Raw genomic sequence first — 21,361 nt, forward strand, 5'->3', positions numbered from 1 at the left:
AATGTAAGAATCTGTTACATCACAAACAAGACAATGCATGGCTGTTGACCTTTCACCCATTCTTCTAGCAAGCCATGACCTCTGACCTTTGAGGATGTCGTCCTCTACACCGTAACCGTCCCTCTGGTTACACAGCCATTCACCAATGTAGATGGACGTAAAGCTGGATTTGTGGCGCCCTGACCTGAACTTGCCGTGGCCAAACCTTTGACCCTCCTGGAAATATCCTTCGTACAGGTCACCATTGGGATAGCTAGATAGACATAAGACATACAGGTCACCAGCTAGACAGACACAAGACATACAGGTCACCAGCTAGACAGACACAAGACATACAGGTCACCAGCTAGACAGACACAAGACATACAGGTCACCAGCTAGAAAGACACAAGACATACAGGTCACCAGCTAGACAGACACAAGACATACAGGTCACCAGCTAGACAGACACAAGACATACAGGTCACCATTGGGGTAGCTAGACAGACACAAGACATACAGGTCACCAGCTAGACAGACACAAGACATACAGGTCACCAGCTAGACAGACACAAGACATACAGGTCACCAGCTAGACAGACACAAGACATACAGGTCACCAGCTAGACAGACACAAGACATACAGGTCACCATTGGGGTAGCTAGACAGACACAAGACATACAGGTCACCAGCTAGACAGACACAAGACATACAGGTCACCAGCTAGACAGACACAAGACATACAGGTCACCAGCTAGACAGACACAAGACATACAGGTCACCAGCTAGACAGACACAAGACATACAGGTCACCAGCTAGACAGACACAAGACATACAGGTCACCATTGGGGTAGCTAGACAGACACAAGACATACAGGTCACCAGCTAGACAGACACAAGACATACAGGTCACCAGCTAGACAGACACAAGACATACAGGTCACCAGCTAGACAGACACAAGACATACAGGTCACCAGCTAGACAGACACAAGACATACAGGTCACCATTGGGGTAGCTAGACAGACACAAGACATACAGGTCACCAGCTAGACAGACACAAGACATACAGGTCACCAGCTAGACAGACACAAGACATACAGGTCACCAGCTAGACAGACACAAGACATACAGGTCACCAGCTAGACAGACACAAGACATACAGGTCACCAGCTAGACAGACACAAGACATACAGGTCACCAGCTAGACAGACACAAGACATACAGGTCACCAGCTAGACAGACACAAGACATACAGGTCACCAGCTAGACAGACACAAGACATACAGGTCACCAGCTAGACAGACACAAGACATACAGGTCACCAGCTAGACAGACACAAGACATACAGGTCACCAGCTAGACAGACACAAGACATACAGGTCACCAGCTAGACAGACACAAGACATACAGGTCACCAGCTAGACAGACACAAGACATACAGGTCACCAGCTAGACAGACACAAGACATACAGGTCACCAGCTAGACAGACACAAGACATACAGGTCACCAGCTAGACAGACACAAGACAAACAGGTCACCAGGTAACACAACTTACCTGACTGTACCAAAGCCATTGAGCTTCCCATCCCTCCAGCTGCCTTTCTGTATCTCTTGTCCTGAGCTTTTTATCAAAATGTTTACACCAGATCTATAAATAAACCACAAGGGAAGCTACTCTCAAATTAAAAACAACTATACAGAAAGTGTGAAGAGTCAAATCTACAACTTGATTAAAACCCTGCTTGTAGGTTTAGACAACTTAAAAAAGGTTTAAACTTTACAACAATGTATAAAAGCCAAACAACCAAAAGATTGTCTAAAAAACAGGCCAAAAAAAAAAATCCCACCTACCCATGTTTGAGTCCCTTCTTAAACTCTCCTTCATAACTGGAGCCATCTGGGTATTTTAAACTGCCACTAGGGGGTTAAATATAGCATCATAATATAAACAGTTCATAACTGGAGCCATCTGGGTATTTTAAACTGCCACTAAAAACAAGGGGTTAAATATAGCATCATAATATAAACAGATGTAAAAAATATAGCTTTCCAAATTTAGTGTTAGCACATGCTGTGGTAGAATAATTCCCTCAACAAGATTACAAACAAATAATTTAAATATGGGCTTGTATGACAGCATTAGATTCATGTTCAATGTAAATTAGTGCTCTTTACTCCATTTATCATATGCATTGTTGCACTGATGTACATTTTTTATGTGTCAGTTTCCACAAACTATTCTCACACTTTTGTTTCCACAAACTATTCTCACACCTTTGTTTTCACAAACTATTCTCACATCTTTTGTTTCCACAAACTATTCTCACACCTTTTGTTGTGACAAACTATTCTCATATCTTTTGTTTCCAAACTATTCTCACACCTTTTGTAATCCTCAAACTATTCTCACACCTTTTATATCCACAAGTTATTCTCACAACTCTACTCTCCACTTACGTGCCATGCACCTTCCCAATAAGCCATGTCCCGTTATACGTGGCGTCCTTGTACGGGCCAGGCTTGACAAACTTGTGTGAGGCCTGACGTATGAGGGGTGGGGTGAACCTCTCCCCATTGCTGTGTCTGATGGCCGCAGATTTCTGGGTGAGCAAAACCTTGCTGATGGCAGAGTTGAGGGCGATCAACCACTCAGCCTGGGTGGGGGTAACAACAACATAAGGTAATAATTTTCTCTGTGTTGGTACTAAACATGATTTAAACAAACAACAACATGGGATAATAATTTTCTCTCTGTGTTGGTTCTAACAATGATTTAAACAAACAACATCAGATAATTTTCTCTCTGTGTTGGTACTAAACATGATTTAAGCAGAAGCTGTTGCAAGTTAACTTTTATTTAAAATCTCAAAGTGCTGACTTTATTAGAATTCTGTGCAGTGTTAGAAAATAGCATTTATTAACCCTTTGAGCCCTGGCCTCCCTGGCCTAGTTTCTCCCATTTCCTGAGCTGCCAGGGCCAAACCAATTTTCACTTATATGCTTATAACTTTGCCTATAACTTTTGAACCGTTTGAGATAATCAAGCCAAATTTGGTATCCAGACTCAGAAAGATTCGGAAATTTTTTATTTGTTTGCAGTGTATGAACAGAACAATGTATATAAATCGAACACATAATTATTGTTTAGATAGAACATAGAAGAAACAAATTTACATTTAGTAATTGTTTTGTTATTATTGATACCTGGCCATACTAGTTCATCGCCAGAAGTCTAGATTTGTGTGATAACTTTCAAAACAGTTATCACTAACGGACTCGATGCAAAGAACAAGTTCGCATGTTTTGCACCGGTAAACAGTTGTTTTTTTTCGTTTCGGCAAGTCTTTGTCCTTGGCACCACGTGCATCATAACGTACTTGAACAGTTTCGTTATCACTGTCAATTTCAATGTCACTGAGTTCAGTCTCAAATTCAACGTCACTATCATCATAATATAGACCAGGAATATTATCTTCTTCAACAGAATCAATATGTAGTTGTATTGCCTGAGATGCAGTCATTCTACTTCTTTTGTTGATATTTCGGTCTTTTGCTTCATCTTTTGCACCAACTTTATGTGCTAAAGTCGATGGCCGTGGCTCAACTTTTTCGTTTCGGCGGCATTGCTACGAAATGTAAACACTTTCACTTTTCCTAAAATCTATTTTTAGAATCATAATCACGCACTAAAAAGACATTTGCGCAGTTTTAGTCAGTCTTCCGCTAATTATATTTAATTAGACGGTATATCGTCCGCTAGGAATATGACGCTAGATCATCGGGCCGGAAAACCGGCTTTTCGGACATATATGCCTAATGTTAAAGCCGGTTTACCGGCCTGGCGGGCTCAAAGGGTTAAAAAGAATTAAATGTGACAATCAATGTTTAAAAAAATCTGGCCACCTGACCTTGTCTGCTGGTGTGGCTGTGAACAGGTCGTATCTGTCTTCTGGTGCTATGATGGAGATGGCATTGCTGCCAGATGGAGGGAGATGTAACACAAGAAATACAGATACATTACTATAGTAACCTTTGTCACTAAGTGTATAGACTGATGCATCATGTGAAAACCATTGAAATTTATAATTTATAATTGTTGTCGTGGCAACATTAATCTGATAAACTTAACGCCTGATAAAAAACTGACAATCGTAAAAAAAATGTCCTTACGGGTTCTCAGTGTCTGCTGTGGAGGACTCCACCCACATGGTCTCTAGGGGTAGGACAACAATGGCTGTACTCTGTAGGACAGGTCAAAGGTCACAGGGTTATTGAGTGTGTGTTTGTCATGCGCTACTCATGTGGGAGAAGGAAACATTTGATGTTTACAATGAGACTTAGAGACCAACCTGGACGTGAAGAAAGACGTCGTTGAACAAAACAAACTGTCTATAGGAGAGGGAAACATTTGATGTTTACAATGAGACTTAGAGACCAACCTGGACATGAAGAAAGACGTCGTTGAACAAAACAAACTGTCTATAGGAGAAGGAAATATTTGATGTTTACAGTGAGACTTAGAGACCAACCTGGACGTGAAGAAAGACGTCGTTGAACAAAACAAACTGTCTATAGGAGAGGGAAACATTTGATGTTTACAATGAGACTTAGAGACCAACCTGGACATGAAGAAAGACGTCGTTGAACAAAACAAACTGTCTATAGGAGAGGGAAACATTTGATGTTTACAATGAGACTTAGAGACCAACCTGGACATGAAGACGTCGTTGAACAAAACAAACTGTCTGTAGGAGAGAAGGAAACATTTTGATGTTTACAATGAGACTTAGAGACCAACCTGGACGTGAAGAAAGACGTCGTTGAACAAAACAAACTGTCTGTAGGAGAAGGAAACATTTGATGTTTACAATGAGACTTAGAGACCAACCTGGACGTGAAGAAAGACGTCGTTGAACAAAACAAACTGTCTATAGGAGAGGGAAACATTTGATGTTTACAATGAGACTTAGAGACCAACCTGGACATGAAGAAAGACGTCGTTGAACAAAACAAACTGTCTATAGGAGAAGGAAATATTTGATGTTTACAGTGAGACTTAGAGACCAACCTGGACGTGAAGAAAGACGTCGTTGAACAAAACAAACTGTCTATAGGAGAGGGAAACATTTGATGTTTACAATGAGACTTAGAGACCAACCTGGACATGAAGAAAGACGTCGTTGAACAAAACAAACTGTCTATAGGAGAGGGAAACATTTGATGTTTACAATGAGACTTAGAGACCAACCTGGACATGAAGAAAGACGTCGTTGAACAAAACAAACTGTCTGTAGGAGAATGAAACATTTGATGTTTACAGTGAGACTTAGAGACCAACCTGGACATGAAGAAAGACGTCGTTGAACAAAACAAACTGTCTATAGGAGAGGGAAACATTTGATGTTTACAATGAGACTTAGAGACCAACCTGGACATGAAGAAAGACGTCGTTGAACAAAACAAACTGTCTGTAGGAGAAGGAAACATTTTGATGTTTACAATGAGACTTAGAGACCAACCTGGACATGAAGAAAGACGTCGTTGAACAAAACAAACTGTCTGTAGGAGAAGGAAACATTTGATGTTTACAATGAGACTTAGAGACCAACCTGGACGTGAAGAAAGACGTCGTTGAACAAAACAAACTGTCTATAGGAGAGGGAAACATTTGATGTTTACAATGAGACTTAGAGACCAACCTGGACATGAAGAAAGACGTCGTTGAACAAAACAAACTGTCTATAGGAGAAGGAAACATTTGATGTTTACAGTGAGACTTAGAGACCAACCTGGACGTGAAGAAAGACGTCGTTGAACAAAACAAACTGTCTATAGGAGAAGGAAACATTTGATGTTTACAATGAGACTTAGAGACCAACCTGGACATGAAGAAAGACGTCGTTGAACAAAACAAACTGTCTGTAGGAGAGGGAAACATTTGATGTTTACAATGAGACTTAGAGACCAACCTGGACGTGAAGAAAGACGTCGTTGAACAAAACAAACTGTCTGTAGGAGAAGGAAACATTTGATGTTTACAATGAGACTTAGAGACCAACCTGGACATGAAGAAAGACGTCGTTGAACAAAACAAACTGTCTGTAGGAGAAGGAAACATTTGATGTTTACAGTGAGACTTAGAGACCAACCTGGACGTGAAGAAAGACGTCGTTGAACAAAACAAACTGTCTATAGGAGAAGGAAACATTTGATGTTTACAATGAGACTTAGAGACCAACCTGGACATGAAGAAAGACGTCGTTGAACAAAACAAACTGTCTGTAGGAGAGGGAAACATTTGATGTTTACAATGAGACTTAGAGACCAACCTGGACGTGAAGAAAGACGTCGTTGAACAAAACAAACTGTCTGTAGGAGAAGGAAACATTTGATGTTTACAGTGAGACTTAGAGACCAACCTGGACGTGAAGAAAGACGTCGTTGAACAAAACAAACTGTCTGTAGGAGAAGGAAACATTTGATGTTTACAATGAGACTTAGAGACCAACCTGGACGTGAAGAAAGACGTCGTTGAACAAAACAAACTGTCTATAGGAGAGGGAAACATTTGATGTTTACAATGAGACTTAGAGACCAACCTGGACATGAAGAAAGACGTCGTTGAACAAAACAAACTGTCTATAGGAGAAGGAAACATTTGATGTTTACAGTGAGACTTAGAGACCAACCTGGACGTGAAGAAAGACGTCGTTGAACAAAACAAACTGTCTATAGGAGAAGGAAACATTTGATGTTTACAATGAGACTTAGAGACCAACCTGGACATGAAGAAAGACGTCGTTGAACAAAACAAACTGTCTGTAGGAGAGGGAAACATTTGATGTTTACAATGAGACTTAGAGACCAACCTGGACGTGAAGAAAGACGTCGTTGAACAAAACAAACTGTCTGTAGGAGAAGGAAACATTTGATGTTTACAGTGAGACTTAGAGACCAACCTGGACGTGAAGAAAGACGTCGTTGAACAAAACAAACTGTCTATAGGAGAAGGAAACATTTGATGTTTACAATGAGACTTAGAGACCAACCTGGACATGAAGAAAGACGTCGTTGAACAAAACAAACTGTCTGTAGGAGAGGGAAACATTTGATGTTTACAATGAGACTTAGAGACCAACCTGGACATGAAGAAAGACGTCGTTGAACAAAACAAACTGTCTATAGGAGAAGGAAACATTTTGATGTTTACAATGAGACTTAGAGACCAACCTGGACATGAAGAAAGACGTCGTTGAACAAAACAAACTGTCTATAGGAGAGGGAAACATTTGATGTTTACAATGAGACTTAGAGACCAACCTGGACATGAAGAAAGACGTCGTTGAACAAAACAAACTGTCTGTAGGAGAAGAAAACATTTGATGTTTACAATGAGACTTAGAGACCAACCTGGACATGAAGAAAGACGTCGTTGAACAAAACAAACTGTCTGTAGGAGAATGAAACATTTGATGTTTACAATGAGACTTAGAGACCAACCTGGACATGAAGAAAGACGTCGTTGAACAAAACAAACTGTCTGTAGGAGAATGAAACATTTGATGTTTACAATGAGACTTAGAGACCAACCTGGACATGAAGAAAGACGTCGTTGAACAAAACAAACTGTCTGTAGGAGAATGAAACATTTGATGTTTACAATGAGACTGTCTTAGAGACCAACCTGGACGTGAAGAAAGACGTCGTTGAACAAAACAAACTGTCTGTAGGAGAATGAAACATTTGATGTTTACAATGAGACTTAGAGACCAACCTGGACATGAAGAAAGACGTCGTTGAACAAAACAAACTGTCTATAGAAGGAAACATTTGATGTTTACAATGAGACTTAGAGACCAACCTGGACATGAAGAAAGACGTCGTTGAACAAAACAAACTGTCTGTAGGAGAATGAAACCTTTGATATGTTTACAATGAGACTTAGAGACCAACCTGGACATGAAAAAGACGTCGTTGAACAAAACAAATTGTCTGTAGGAGAATGAAACATTTGATGTTTACAATGAGACTTAGAGACCAACCTGGACATGAAGAAAGACGTCGTTGAACAAAACAAACTGTCTGTAGGAGAATGAAACATTTGATGTTTACAATGAGACTTAGAGACCAACCTGGACATGAAGAAAGACGTCGTTGAACAAAACAAACTGTCTGTAGGAGAGAAGGAAACATTTGATGTTTACAATGAGACTTAGAGACCAACCTGGACATGAAGAAAGACGTCGTTGAACAAAACAAACTGTCTATAGAAGGAAACATTTGATGTTTACAATGAGACTTAGAGACCAACCTGGACATGAAGAAAGACGTCGTTGAACAAAACAAACTGTCTGTAGGAGAAGCGTCCACCAGCTGGCCAGTTGAGTGGGCGGGTCTTGCTGTCTAGCAGCATCCTGCGTGTGGGCGTCTTCATCATGTCCTGGGATAGACACACATGGACAGCTGCTGTCATTCATCTCACATTCATGTCATGGTGCATACATACACATGGACAGCTGCTGTCATTCATCTCACATTCATGCCATGGTACATACACACACATGGACAGCTGCTGTCATTCATCTCACATTAGAAGTTTAATTAAGTACAAGTAATGATTAAATGGGTGTTTTCATATGATAGGATGCAATGTATGACACAATCAGACAGACAATCAAAGTCAGGCCACCTACAGCCACTTTAGGGTTGGCCGTCTCCCAGAATGTTCTAGTTGCCTCAGCCAGCTTGTGTTCAGAAGAGAAGTAGAGTTTGACACTGTCCCACTCATAGATCAGGTTCTGTAGCTGGTCCTTGACCTCTGGCCTCTGTAGACAGGTCACAACAAAATTACTAGTCTGTCATCTCAGGTCACACCACAACAAAATTACTGGTCTGTCACCTCAGGTCACAACAAAATTACTAGTCTGTCATCTCAGGTCACACCACAACAAAATTACTGGTCTTTTATCTCAGGTCACACCACAACAAAATTACTGGTCTTTTATCTCAGGTCACACCACAACAAAATTACTGGTCTGTCACCTCAGGTCACACCACAACAAAATTACTGGTCTGTCACCTCAGGTCACACCACAACAAAATTACTGGTCTTTTATCTCAGGTCACACCACAACAAAATTACTGGTCTGTCATCTCAGGTCACACCACAACAAAATTACTGGTCTTTCATCTCAGGTCACAACAAAATTACTGGTCTGTCATCTCAGGTCACACCACAACAAAATTACTGGTCTTTTATCTCAGGTCACAACAAAATTACTGGTCTGTCACCTCAGGTCACAACAAAATTACTGGTCTGTCACCTCAGGTCACACCACAACAAAATTACTGGTCTGTCACCTCAGGTCACAACACAACAAAATTACTGGTCTGTCACCTCAGGTCACACCACAACAAAATTACTGGTCTGTCACCTCAGGTCACACCACAACAAAATTACTGGTCTGTCACCTCAGGTCACAACACAACAAAATTACTGGTCTGTCACCTCAGGTCACACCACAACAAAATTACTGGTCTGTCACCTCAGGTCACACCACAACAAAATTACTGGTCTGTCACCTCAGGTCACAACACAACAAAATTACTGGTCTGTCACCTCAGGTCACACCACAACAAAATTACTGGTCTGTCACCTCAGGTCACAACACAACAAAATTACTGGTCTTTCATCTCAGGTCACAACAAAATTACTGGTCTGTCACCTCAGGTCACACCACAACAAAATTACTGGTCTGTCACCTCAGGTCACACCACAACAAAATTACTGGTCTGTCACCTCAGGTCACAACACAACAAAATTACTGGTCTGTCACCTCAGGTCACACCACAACAAAATTACTGGTCTGTCACCTCAGGTCACACCACAACAAAATTACTGGTCTGTCATCTCAGGTCACACCACACCAAAATTACTCATGGGATAAGGTGAAGCAGCCATTTTGTAAGGCCACACTAAGTCCATCTGGACAGTTTTCTCACAGCACAAGAACTCACCTCACTGGATAACATCTGGACAGTTTTCTCACAGCACAAGAACTCACCTCACTGGATAACATCTGGACAGTTTTCTCACAGCACAAGAACTCACCTCACTGGATAACATCTGGACAGTTTTCTCACAGCACAAGAACTCACCTCACTGGATAACATCTTGACAGTTTTCTCACAACACTAGAACTCACCTCACTGGATAACATCTGGACAGTTTTCTCACCACACAAGAACTCACCTCACTGGATAACATCTGGACAGTTTTCTCACCACACAAGAACTCACCTCACTGGATAACATCTGGACAGTTTTCTCACCACACAAGAACTCACCTGACTGGATAACATCTGGACAGTTTTCTCACAACACAAGAACTCACCTGACTGGATAACTTCATCTTCTCCAGGATCCGGCTGTAATCCGCCACCCTGAAGAACGGATACCTCATGGCTCGCATGAAGAGTGTGCTGGCACCAGTGGTCTTGTCCTTCTCATCAGACAGGTCTCTGATGGAACCTTGCATCTTCTCAAAGAACTCACTAGGTCAGATAGATTGGTCAGATAGATTGGTCAAATAGATTGGTCAAATAGATTAGTCAAAGAACTCACTAGATCAATTAGATTGGTCAAATAGATTGGTCAAATAGATTGGTCAAATAGATTGGTCAAATAGATTGGTCAAATAGATTGGTCAAATAGATTGGTCAAATAGATTGGTCAAATAGATTGGTCAAATAGATTGGTCAAATAGATTGGTCAAATAGATTGGTCAAATAGATTGGTCAAATAGATTGGTCAAATAGATTGGTCAAATAGATTGGTCAAATAGATTGGTCAAATAGATTGGTCAAATAGATTGGTCAAATAGATTGGTCAAATAGATTGGTCAAATAGATTGGTCAAATAGATTGGTCAAATAGATTGGTCAAAGAAGTCACTGGGTCAAATAGATTGGTCAATGAACTAACTAGGTCAAATAGATTGGTCAAAGAACTCACTAGGTCAAATAGATTGGTCAAATAACTAAGTAGGTCAAATAGATTGGTCAAAGAACTAAGTAGGTCAAATAGATTGGTCAAAGAACTAGATCAAATAGATTGGTCAGATAGATTGGTCAAAGAACTCACTAGGTCAAATAGATTGGTCAAATAGATTGGTCAAATAGATTGGTCAAATAGATTGGTCAAAAAACTAAGTAGGTCAAATAGATTGGTCAATGAACTAACTAGGTCAAATAGATTGGTCAAAGAACTCACTAGGTCAAATAGATTGGTCAAAGAACTCACTAGTTCAAATAGATTGGTCAAAGAACTCACTAGGTCAAATAGATTGGTCAAAGAACTCACTAGGTCAAATAGATTGGTCAAAGAACTCACTAGGTCAAATAGATTGGTCAAAGAACTCACTAGGTCAAATAGATTGGTCAAAGAACTCACTAGGTCAAATAGATTGGTCAAAGAACTCACTAGGTCAAATAGATTGGTAAAAGAACTCACTAGGTCAAATAGATTGGTCAAATAACTAACTAGGTCAAATAGATTGGTCAAAGAACTAACTAGGTCAAATAGATTGGTCAAAGAACATTCAATAAGTCAAATAAAACATGTTTTTTGTCAAATAACAAAATTTCAATTCGTTAAAAAAAAAAAACAATTTAAAACTGTTCACAAATACACTAAAATTCTCCTAAATACTAAAATTGTTTTGTTGTATGACATTTTGTATCATTTGCCTGAGATATTTTGTCTGTTTCCAGCCATCCTTTTATCATACACATAAAATGGCCTCCAGTATACAGAGGTTTATTCTTGAGTTCTGCAATTTAAAAAATTCCCTACCTGCCTGCCTTGGTGCAGTAATCAAATCCCTACCTGCCTGCCTTGGTGCAGTAATCAAATCCCTACCTGCCTGCCTTGGTGCAGTAATCAAATCCCTACCTGCCTGCCTTGGTGCAGTAATCAAATCCCTACCTGCCTGCCTTGGTGCAGTAATCAAATCCCCACCTGCCAGCCTTGGTGCAGTAATCAAATCCCTACCTGCCAGCCTTGGTGCAGTAATCAAATCCCCTAACAGCCAGGAAATCAGAAAACCTCAGGGAATATGTTCTAAAGGCTTCAACAAATGGTTTGTTGTCTCCCAGCATCAGAGAGTGGCTCAAGGGGGAGGCACTCTGGATGTTCAATGTCAGGTCTGTTATACCCTCTCCTATCTGGGGACATGGGGACAACTTTGGGTGTAAATAATGGCATTTACTACACATGACTCGGCCTATCTGGGGACAACTTTGGGTGTAAAGAATGGCATTTACTACACACGACTCGGTCATAAGATCTTTTATTTATCAATATTTTTAACACAATTTTTCTAAGCAAAATAACCAATGAAAAGTGGTAAAAAAATAGATCCTGTAATGTAGGTGTGCCTGGTATGGTGAAAATGAACAAATTATATCATGAAACAATGTGCAGATAAAAATAAAATCAAAACATACTCTTTTAGTGAGAGTCCCAAATGTTGACACCAGATTTTGTAGCGCAGATTTGTATGGATAAACATCCATGGATGAATAAAAAGCTGGGGAATGGATTCAGGTATCAACAGTTTGAACACAGCAACAAAAAAAACAAGTTAATTAAAAAGTCTAGTGAAAATTTTAGCGCAATTTCCTTATGTACGCGTCATCACGTTCAATAGCTGCGCCATCACGTTCAGTAGGCGCGCAATGGTTTTTAGTCATATAACTCTATTGTTTTTAAAAAATGTGAAAAAATTATTAGGCCTAGCGAAACAAAACCTTGTAATGGTAACTCCCTATCACTCTCATATAAATTATAAATAAATTAATAGGGTATAAAAATAACGTTTGAATTGATAAGTAAATAAGTAATTAAAAAAAATCCTTTCGAACCTCAGCGCTTTGCGCTAAAAATCTACAAGACGCTCAGTTTAAAATATATTAAAAAAATTTTTGTGACCGAACGAAAGGATATTTTTGAAAACTTTCTTCGGCAATATTGGTTTAAATTATTGCAGGAATCGATTGGTAAATGTTTCAAGTCGCTAAGTGGTCTGGTTGCCGAGATATGGAGCTTAATCTGCATTTGTTCGAGGTTTTTTGGCTTTTCCGGGAAATCTATTAAGGAATTCCGGAATTTTTTTGGCCCACTATCATCCTCGTAACTTGCTTAACATAATTGCTTTGGAACTAGTCCTCGATATTGCTTCGTTGAGGAGGAGATACGACTTAAAGCTGCGGACACACATCCATTCCCAGAAAAGACGAGTTAATAAACGCAATTCTCCAGAATGGAAATTGCGCTAAAAATTTAAAGGCTACAGATTCAATGGTTTATATAAGTACAAATTGAACATTCAAACAGAATTCTCCCCCCCTTTAATGAGAGCTAGATAGCTCTCCTTAATACAGAGATGGACACTCTCCCCATGCCCCCCTCCCTCTCCACTTACATGACCTCTGCAGGGGTCTCAGCAGCAGGTTTGTTGTTTTGATCAGCTGGTTGTAGAAGGCTCGCTCTGATGCTGCCAGCTCAAAGATGGCTGCCGTCTCTGGTGGGGCGGGGTGCAGGAGTTTACAGGCACAGCTGGCGCCACCTGCACGGACTCTGGTGATCCAGCCCAGCTGCGGAGCAGGTCAGGTGACAGGAAGTTATGACAAGAGGATTTAAAACATTTCTTTAGACTCCATTACTGGCAGTATAGAAAGTTTACAAACATTTCTTTAGACTCCATTACTGGCATTAGAGAAAGTTTTGCTGCAGTATTGTGACAATAGGACCAGGAATTTCATTTGAAGATGTGATATAGTGGTAGTGGAAAGAACAGAAAATAAATCTTTATTGTATCTTACAATGTGATCACACAGCCCACCTACAGAGCTGTACTATACAAGTCATGGAACCATGGCACCATCTTACAATGTGATCACACAGCCCACCTACAGAGCTGTACTATACAAGTCATAGAACCATGGCGCCATCTTACAATGTGATCACACAGCCCACCTACAGAGCTGTACTATACAAGCCATGGCACCATCTTACAATGTGATCACACAGCCCACCTACAGAGCTGTACTAAACAAGTCATAGAACCATGGCACCATCTTACAATGTGATCACACAGCCCACCTACAGAGCTGTACTATACAAGTAATAGAACCATGGCGCCATCTTACAATGTGATCACACAGCCCACCTACAGAGCTGTACTATACAAGTCATGGCACCATCTTACAATGTGATCACACAGCCCACCTACAGAGCTGTACTATACAAGTCTTGGCACCATCTTACAATGTGATCACACAGCCCACCTACAGAGCTGTACTATACAAGTCATGGAACCATGGCACCATCTTACAATGTGATCACACAGCCCACCTACAGAGCTGTACTATACAAGTCATGGCACCATCTTACAATGTGATCACACAGCCCACCTACAGAGCTGTACTATACAAGTCATGGAACCATCTTACAATGTGATCACACAGCCCACCTACATAGCTGTACTATACAAGTCATGGAACCATGGCACCATCTTACAATGTGATCACACAGCCCACCTACAGAGCTGTACTATACAAGTCATGGAACCATGGCGCCATCTTACAATGTGATCACACAGCCCACCTACAGAGCTGTACTATACAAGTCATGGAACCATGGCACCATCTTACAATGTGATCACACAGCCCACCTACAGAGCTGTACTATACAAGTCATGGAACCATCTTACAATGTGATCACACAGCACACCTACAGAGCTGTCCTACACAAGTCATGGAACCATGGCGCCATCTTACAATGTGATCACACAGCCCACCTACAGAGCTGTACTATACAAGTCATAGAACCATGGCACCATCTTACAATGTGATCACACAGCCCACCTACAGAGCTGTACTATACAAGTCATGGCACCATCTTACAATGTGATCACACAGCCCACCTACAGAGCTGTACTATACAAGTCATGGAACCATGGCGCCATCTTACAATGTGATCACACAGCCCACCTACAGAGCTGTACTATACAAGTCATGGCACCATCTTACAATGTGATCACACAGCCCACCTACAGAGCTGTACTATACAAGTCATGGAACCATGGCACCATCTTACAATGTGATCACACAGCCCACCTACAGAGCTGTAGGGGCCTACTACACAAGTCATGGAACCATGGCACCATCTTACAATGTGATCACACAGCCCACCTACAGAGCTGTACTACACAAGTCATGGAACCATGGCACCATCTTACAATGTGATCACACAGCCCACCTACAGAGCTGTAGGGGCCTACTATACAAGTCATGGAACCATGGCGCCATCTTACAATGTGATCACACAGCCCACCTACAGAGCTGTACTATACAAGTCATGGAACCATGGCACCATCTTACAATGTGATCACACAGCACACCTACAGAGCTGTACTATACAAGTCATGGAACCATGGCGCCATCTTACAATGTGATCACACAGCACACCTACCGAGCTGTACTATACAAGTTATGGAACCATGGCATGGAACCATGTGCTATACAAGTCATGGAACCATGGCACCATCTTACAATGTGATCACACAGCACACCTACAGAGCTGTGCTATACAAGTCATGGAACCATGGCACCATCTTACAATGTGATCACACAGCACACCTACAGAGCTGTACTATACAAGTCATGGAACCATGGCACCATCTTACAATGTGATCACACAGCCCACCTACAGAGCTGTGCTACACAAGTCATGGAACCATGGCACCATTTTACAATGTGATCACACAGCCCACCTACAGAGCTGTGCTATACAAGTCATGGAACCATGGCACCATCTTACAATGTGATCACACAGCACACCTACAGAGCTGTACTATACAAGTCATGGAACCATGGCACCATCTTACAATGTGATCACACAGCCCACCTACAGAGCTGTACTACACAAGTCATGGAACCATGGCACCATCTAACAATGTGATCACACAGCCCACCTACAGAGCTGTGCTATACAAGTCATGGAACCATGGCGCCATCTTACAATGTGATCACACAGCACACCTACAGAGCTGTACTACACAAGTCATGGAACTATGGCACCATCTTACAATGTGATCACACAGCCCACCTACAGAGCTGTACTATACAAGTCATGGAACCATGGCACCATCTTACAATGTGATCACACAGCCCACCTACAGAACTGTACTATACAAGTCATGGAACCATCTTACAATGTGATCACACAGCCCACCTACAGAGCTGTACTATACAAGTCATGGAACCATGGCGCCATCTTACAATGTGATCACACAGCACACCTACAGAGCTGTACTATACAAGTCATGGAACCATGGCTCCATCTTACAATGTGATCACACAGCCCACCTACAGAGCTGTAGGGGCCTACTATACAAGTCATGGAACCATGGCACCATCTTACAATGTGATAACACAGCACACCTACAGAGCTGTGCTATACAAGTCATGGAACCATGGCACCATCTTACAATGTGATCACACAGCCCACCTACAGAGCTGTACTATACAAGTCATAGAACCATGGCACCATCTTACAATGTGATCACACAGCCCACCTACAGAGCTGTACTATACAAGTCATGGAACCATGGCACCATCTTACAATGTGATCACACAGCACACCTACAGAGCTGTAGGGGCCTACTATACAAGTCATGGAACCATGGCGCCATCTTACAATGTGATCACACAGCCCACCTACAGAGCTGTACTATACAAGTCATGGAACCATGGCACCATCTTACAATGTGATCACACAGCCCACCTACAGAGCTGTGCTATACAAGTCATGGAACCATGGCACCATCTTACAATGTGATCACACAGCCCACCTACAGAGCTGTACTACACAAGTCATGGAACCATGGCACCATCTTACAATGTGATCACACAGCCCACCTACAGAGCTGTACTACACAAGTCATGGAACCATGGCACCATCTTACAATGTGATCACACAGCACACCTACAGAGCTGTAGGGGCCTACTATACAAGTCATGGAACCATGGCGCCATCTTACAATGTGATCACACAGCCCACCTACAGAGCTGTACTATACAAGTCATAGAACCATGGCACCATCTTACAATGTGATCACACAGCCCACCTACAGAGCTGTACTATACAAGTCATGGAACCATGGCACCATCTTACAATGTGATCACACAGCACACCTACAGAGCTGTAGGGGCCTACTATACAAGTCATAGAACCATGACGCCATCTTACAATGTGATCACACAGCCCACCTACAGAGCTGTACTATACAAGTCATGGAACCATGGCACCATCTTACAATGTGATCACACAGCCCAACTACAGAGCTGTAGGGGCCTACTACACAAGTCATGGAACCATGGCACCATCTTACAATGTGATCACACAGCCCACCTACAGAGCTGTACTATACAAGTCATGGAACCATGGCACCATCTTACAATGTGATCACACAGCCCACCTACAGAGCTGTACTATACAAGTCATGGAACCATCTTACAATGTGATCACACAGCACACCTACAGAGCTGTCCTACACAAGTCATGGAACCATGGCGCCATCTTACAATGTGATCACACAGCCCACCTACAGAGCTGTACTATACAAGTCATAGAACCATGGCACCATCTTACAATGTGATCACACAGCCCACCTACAGAGCTGTACTATACAAGTCATGGCACCATCTTACAATGTGATCACACAGCCCACCTACAGAGCTGTACTATACAAGTCATGGAACCATGGCGCCATCTTACAATGTGATCACACAGCCCACCTACAGAGCTGTACTATACAAGTCATGGCACCATCTTACAATGTGATCACACAGCCCACCTACAGAGCTGTACTATACAAGTCATGGAACCATGGCACCATCTTACAATGTGATCACACAGCCCACCTACAGAGCTGTAGGGGCCTACTACACAAGTCATGGAACCATGGCACCATCTTACAATGTGATCACACAGCCCACCTACAGAGCTGTACTACACAAGTCATGGAACCATGGCACCATCTTACAATGTGATCACACAGCCCACCTACAGAGCTGTAGGGGCCTACTATACAAGTCATGGAACCATGGCGCCATCTTACAATGTGATCACACAGCCCACCTACAGAGCTGTACTATACAAGTCATGGAACCATGGCACCATCTTACAATGTGATCACACAGCACACCTACAGAGCTGTACTATACAAGTCATGGAACCATGGCGCCATCTTACAATGTGATCACACAGCACACCTACCGAGCTGTACTATACAAGTTATGGAACCATGGCATGGAACCATGTGCTATACAAGTCATGGAACCATGGCACCATCTTACAATGTGATCACACAGCACACCTACAGAGCTGTGCTATACAAGTCATGGAACCATGGCACCATCTTACAATGTGATCACACAGCACACCTACAGAGCTGTACTATACAAGTCATGGAACCATGGCACCATCTTACAATGTGATCACACAGCCCACCTACAGAGCTGTGCTACACAAGTCATGGAACCATGGCACCATTTTACAATGTGATCACACAGCCCACCTACAGAGCTGTGCTATACAAGTCATGGAACCATGGCACCATCTTACAATGTGATCACACAGCACACCTACAGAGCTGTACTATACAAGTCATGGAACCATGGCACCATCTTACAATGTGATCACACAGCCCACCTACAGAGCTGTACTACACAAGTCATGGAACCATGGCACCATCTTACAATGTGATCACACAGCCCACCTACAGAGCTGTGCTATACAAGTCATGGAACCATGGCGCCATCTTACAATGTGATCACACAGCACACCTACAGAGCTGTACTACACAAGTCATGGAACTATGGCACCATCTTACAATGTGATCACACAGCCCACCTACAGAGCTGTACTATACAAGTCATGGAACCATGGCACCATCTTACAATGTGATCACACAGCCCACCTACAGAACTGTACTATACAAGTCATGGAACCATCTTACAATGTGATCACACAGCCCACCTACAGAGCTGTACTATACAAGTCATGGAACCATGGCGCCATCTTACAATGTGATCACACAGCACACCTACAGAGCTGTACTATACAAGTCATGGAACCATGGCTCCATCTTACAATGTGATCACACAGCCCACCTACAGAGCTGTAGGGGCCTACTATACAAGTCATGGAACCATGGCACCATCTTACAATGTGATAACACAGCACACCTACAGAGCTGTGCTATACAAGTCATGGAACCATGGCACCATCTTACAATGTGATCACACAGCCCACCTACAGAGCTGTACTATACAAGTCATAGAACCATGGCACCATCTTACAATGTGATCACACAGCCCACCTACAGAGCTGTACTATACAAGTCATGGAACCATGGCACCATCTTACAATGTGATCACACAGCACACCTACAGAGCTGTAGGGGCCTACTATACAAGTCATGGAACCATGGCGCCATCTTACAATGTGATCACACAGCCCACCTACAGAGCTGTACTATACAAGTCATGGAACCATGGCACCATCTTACAATGTGATCACACAGCCCACCTACAGAGCTGTGCTATACAAGTCATGGAACCATGGCACCATCTTACAATGTGATCACACAGCCCACCTACAGAGCTGTACTACACAAGTCATGGAACCATGGCACCATCTTACAATGTGATCACACAGCCCACCTACAGAGCTGTACTACACAAGTCATGGAACCATGGCACCATCTTACAATGTGATCACACAGCACACCTACAGAGCTGTAGGGGCCTACTATACAAGTCATGGAACCATGGCGCCATCTTACAATGTGATCACACAGCCCACCTACAGAGCTGTACTATACAAGTCATAGAACCATGGCACCATCTTACAATGTGATCACACAGCCCACCTACAGAGCTGTACTATACAAGTCATGGAACCATGGCACCATCTTACAATGTGATCACACAGCACACCTACAGAGCTGTAGGGGCCTACTATACAAGTCATAGAACCATGACGCCATCTTACAATGTGATCACACAGCCCACCTACAGAGCTGTACTATACAAGTCATGGAACCATGGCACCATCTTACAATGTGATCACACAGCACACCTACAGAGCTGTAGGGGCCTACTATACAAGTCATAGAACCATGACGCCATCTTACAATGTGATCACACAGCCCACCTACAGAGCTGTACTATACAAGTCATGGAACCATGGCACCATCTTACAATGTGATCACACAGCACACCTACAGAGCTGTAGGGGCCTACTATACAAGTCATAGAACCATGACGCCATCTTACAATGTGATCACACAGCCCACCTACAGAGCTGTACTATACAAGTCATGGAACCATGGCACCATCTTACAATGTGATCACACAGCCCAACTACAGAGCTGTAGGGGCCTACTACACAAGTCATGGAACCATGGCACCATCTTACAATGTGATCACACAGCCCACCTACAGAGCTGTACTATACAAGTCATGGAACCATGGCACCATCTTACAATGTGATCACACAGCCCACCTACAGAGCTGTACTATACAAGTCATGGAACCATCTTACAATGTGATCACACAGCACACCTACAGAGCTGTCCTACACAAGTCATGGAACCATGGCGCCATCTTACAATGTGATCACACAGCCCACCTACAGAGCTGTACTATACAAGTCATAGAACCATGGCACCATCTTACAATGTGATCACACAGCCCACCTACAGAGCTGTACTATACAAGTCATGGCACCATCTTACAATGTGATCACACAGCCCACCTACAGAGCTGTACTATACAAGTCATGGAACCATGGCGCCATCTTACAATGTGATCACACAGCCCACCTACAGAGCTGTACTATACAAGTCATGGCACCATCTTACAATGTGATCACACAGCCCACCTACAGAGCTGTACTATACAAGTCATGGAACCATGGCACCATCTTACAATGTGATCACACAGCCCACCTACAGAGCTGTAGGGGCCTACTACACAAGTCATGGAACCATGGCACCATCTTACAATGTGATCACACAGCCCACCTACAGAGCTGTACTACACAAGTCATGGAACCATGGCACCATCTTACAATGTGATCACACAGCCCACCTACAGAGCTGTAGGGGCCTACTATACAAGTCATGGAACCATGGCGCCATCTTACAATGTGATCACACAGCCCACCTACAGAGCTGTACTATACAAGTCATGGAACCATGGCACCATCTTACAATGTGATCACACAGCACACCTACAGAGCTGTACT

At 42.5% G+C, this 21,361-nt stretch overlaps 2 protein-coding genes across 2 annotated transcripts in view; both read right to left on the reverse strand.

Moving 5' to 3' along the window:
- Window positions 1-11,884, reverse strand: part of LOC131942868 (alsin-like) — a 36,395-nt gene extending 24,511 nt beyond the window's left edge. The window contains exons 1-10 of the mRNA XM_059302827.1: window positions 11,837-11,884; window positions 10,378-10,537; window positions 8,678-8,809; window positions 8,296-8,424; window positions 4,155-4,225; window positions 3,893-3,959; window positions 2,442-2,638; window positions 1,836-1,901; window positions 1,540-1,632; window positions 87-253 (exon numbers count right to left, since the gene is read on the reverse strand). Coding sequence (XP_059158810.1) covers window positions 87-253; window positions 1,540-1,632; window positions 1,836-1,901; window positions 2,442-2,638; window positions 3,893-3,959; window positions 4,155-4,225; window positions 8,296-8,424; window positions 8,678-8,809; window positions 10,378-10,521 — 1,066 coding nt within the window. The 5' untranslated portion in view covers window positions 10,522-10,537; window positions 11,837-11,884. The remainder of the gene's footprint in view (window positions 1-86; window positions 254-1,539; window positions 1,633-1,835; window positions 1,902-2,441; window positions 2,639-3,892; window positions 3,960-4,154; window positions 4,226-8,295; window positions 8,425-8,677; window positions 8,810-10,377; window positions 10,538-11,836) is intronic.
- A 146-nt stretch (window positions 11,885-12,030) lies between these two features.
- LOC131942869 (alsin) overlaps window positions 12,031-21,361 on the reverse strand; it is a 31,887-nt gene continuing 22,556 nt past the window's right edge. The window contains exons 12-14 of the mRNA XM_059302828.1: window positions 13,467-13,638; window positions 12,490-12,572; window positions 12,031-12,207 (exon numbers count right to left, since the gene is read on the reverse strand). Coding sequence (XP_059158811.1) covers window positions 12,031-12,207; window positions 12,490-12,572; window positions 13,467-13,638 — 432 coding nt within the window. The remainder of the gene's footprint in view (window positions 12,208-12,489; window positions 12,573-13,466; window positions 13,639-21,361) is intronic.

This window comes from Physella acuta, unplaced genomic scaffold (assembly GCF_028476545.2).
Source record: "Physella acuta isolate Inbredline_101_S28 unplaced genomic scaffold, ASM2847654v3 ptg000430l, whole genome shotgun sequence".
Taxonomy (NCBI): Eukaryota; Metazoa; Mollusca; class Gastropoda; family Physidae; genus Physella; species Physella acuta.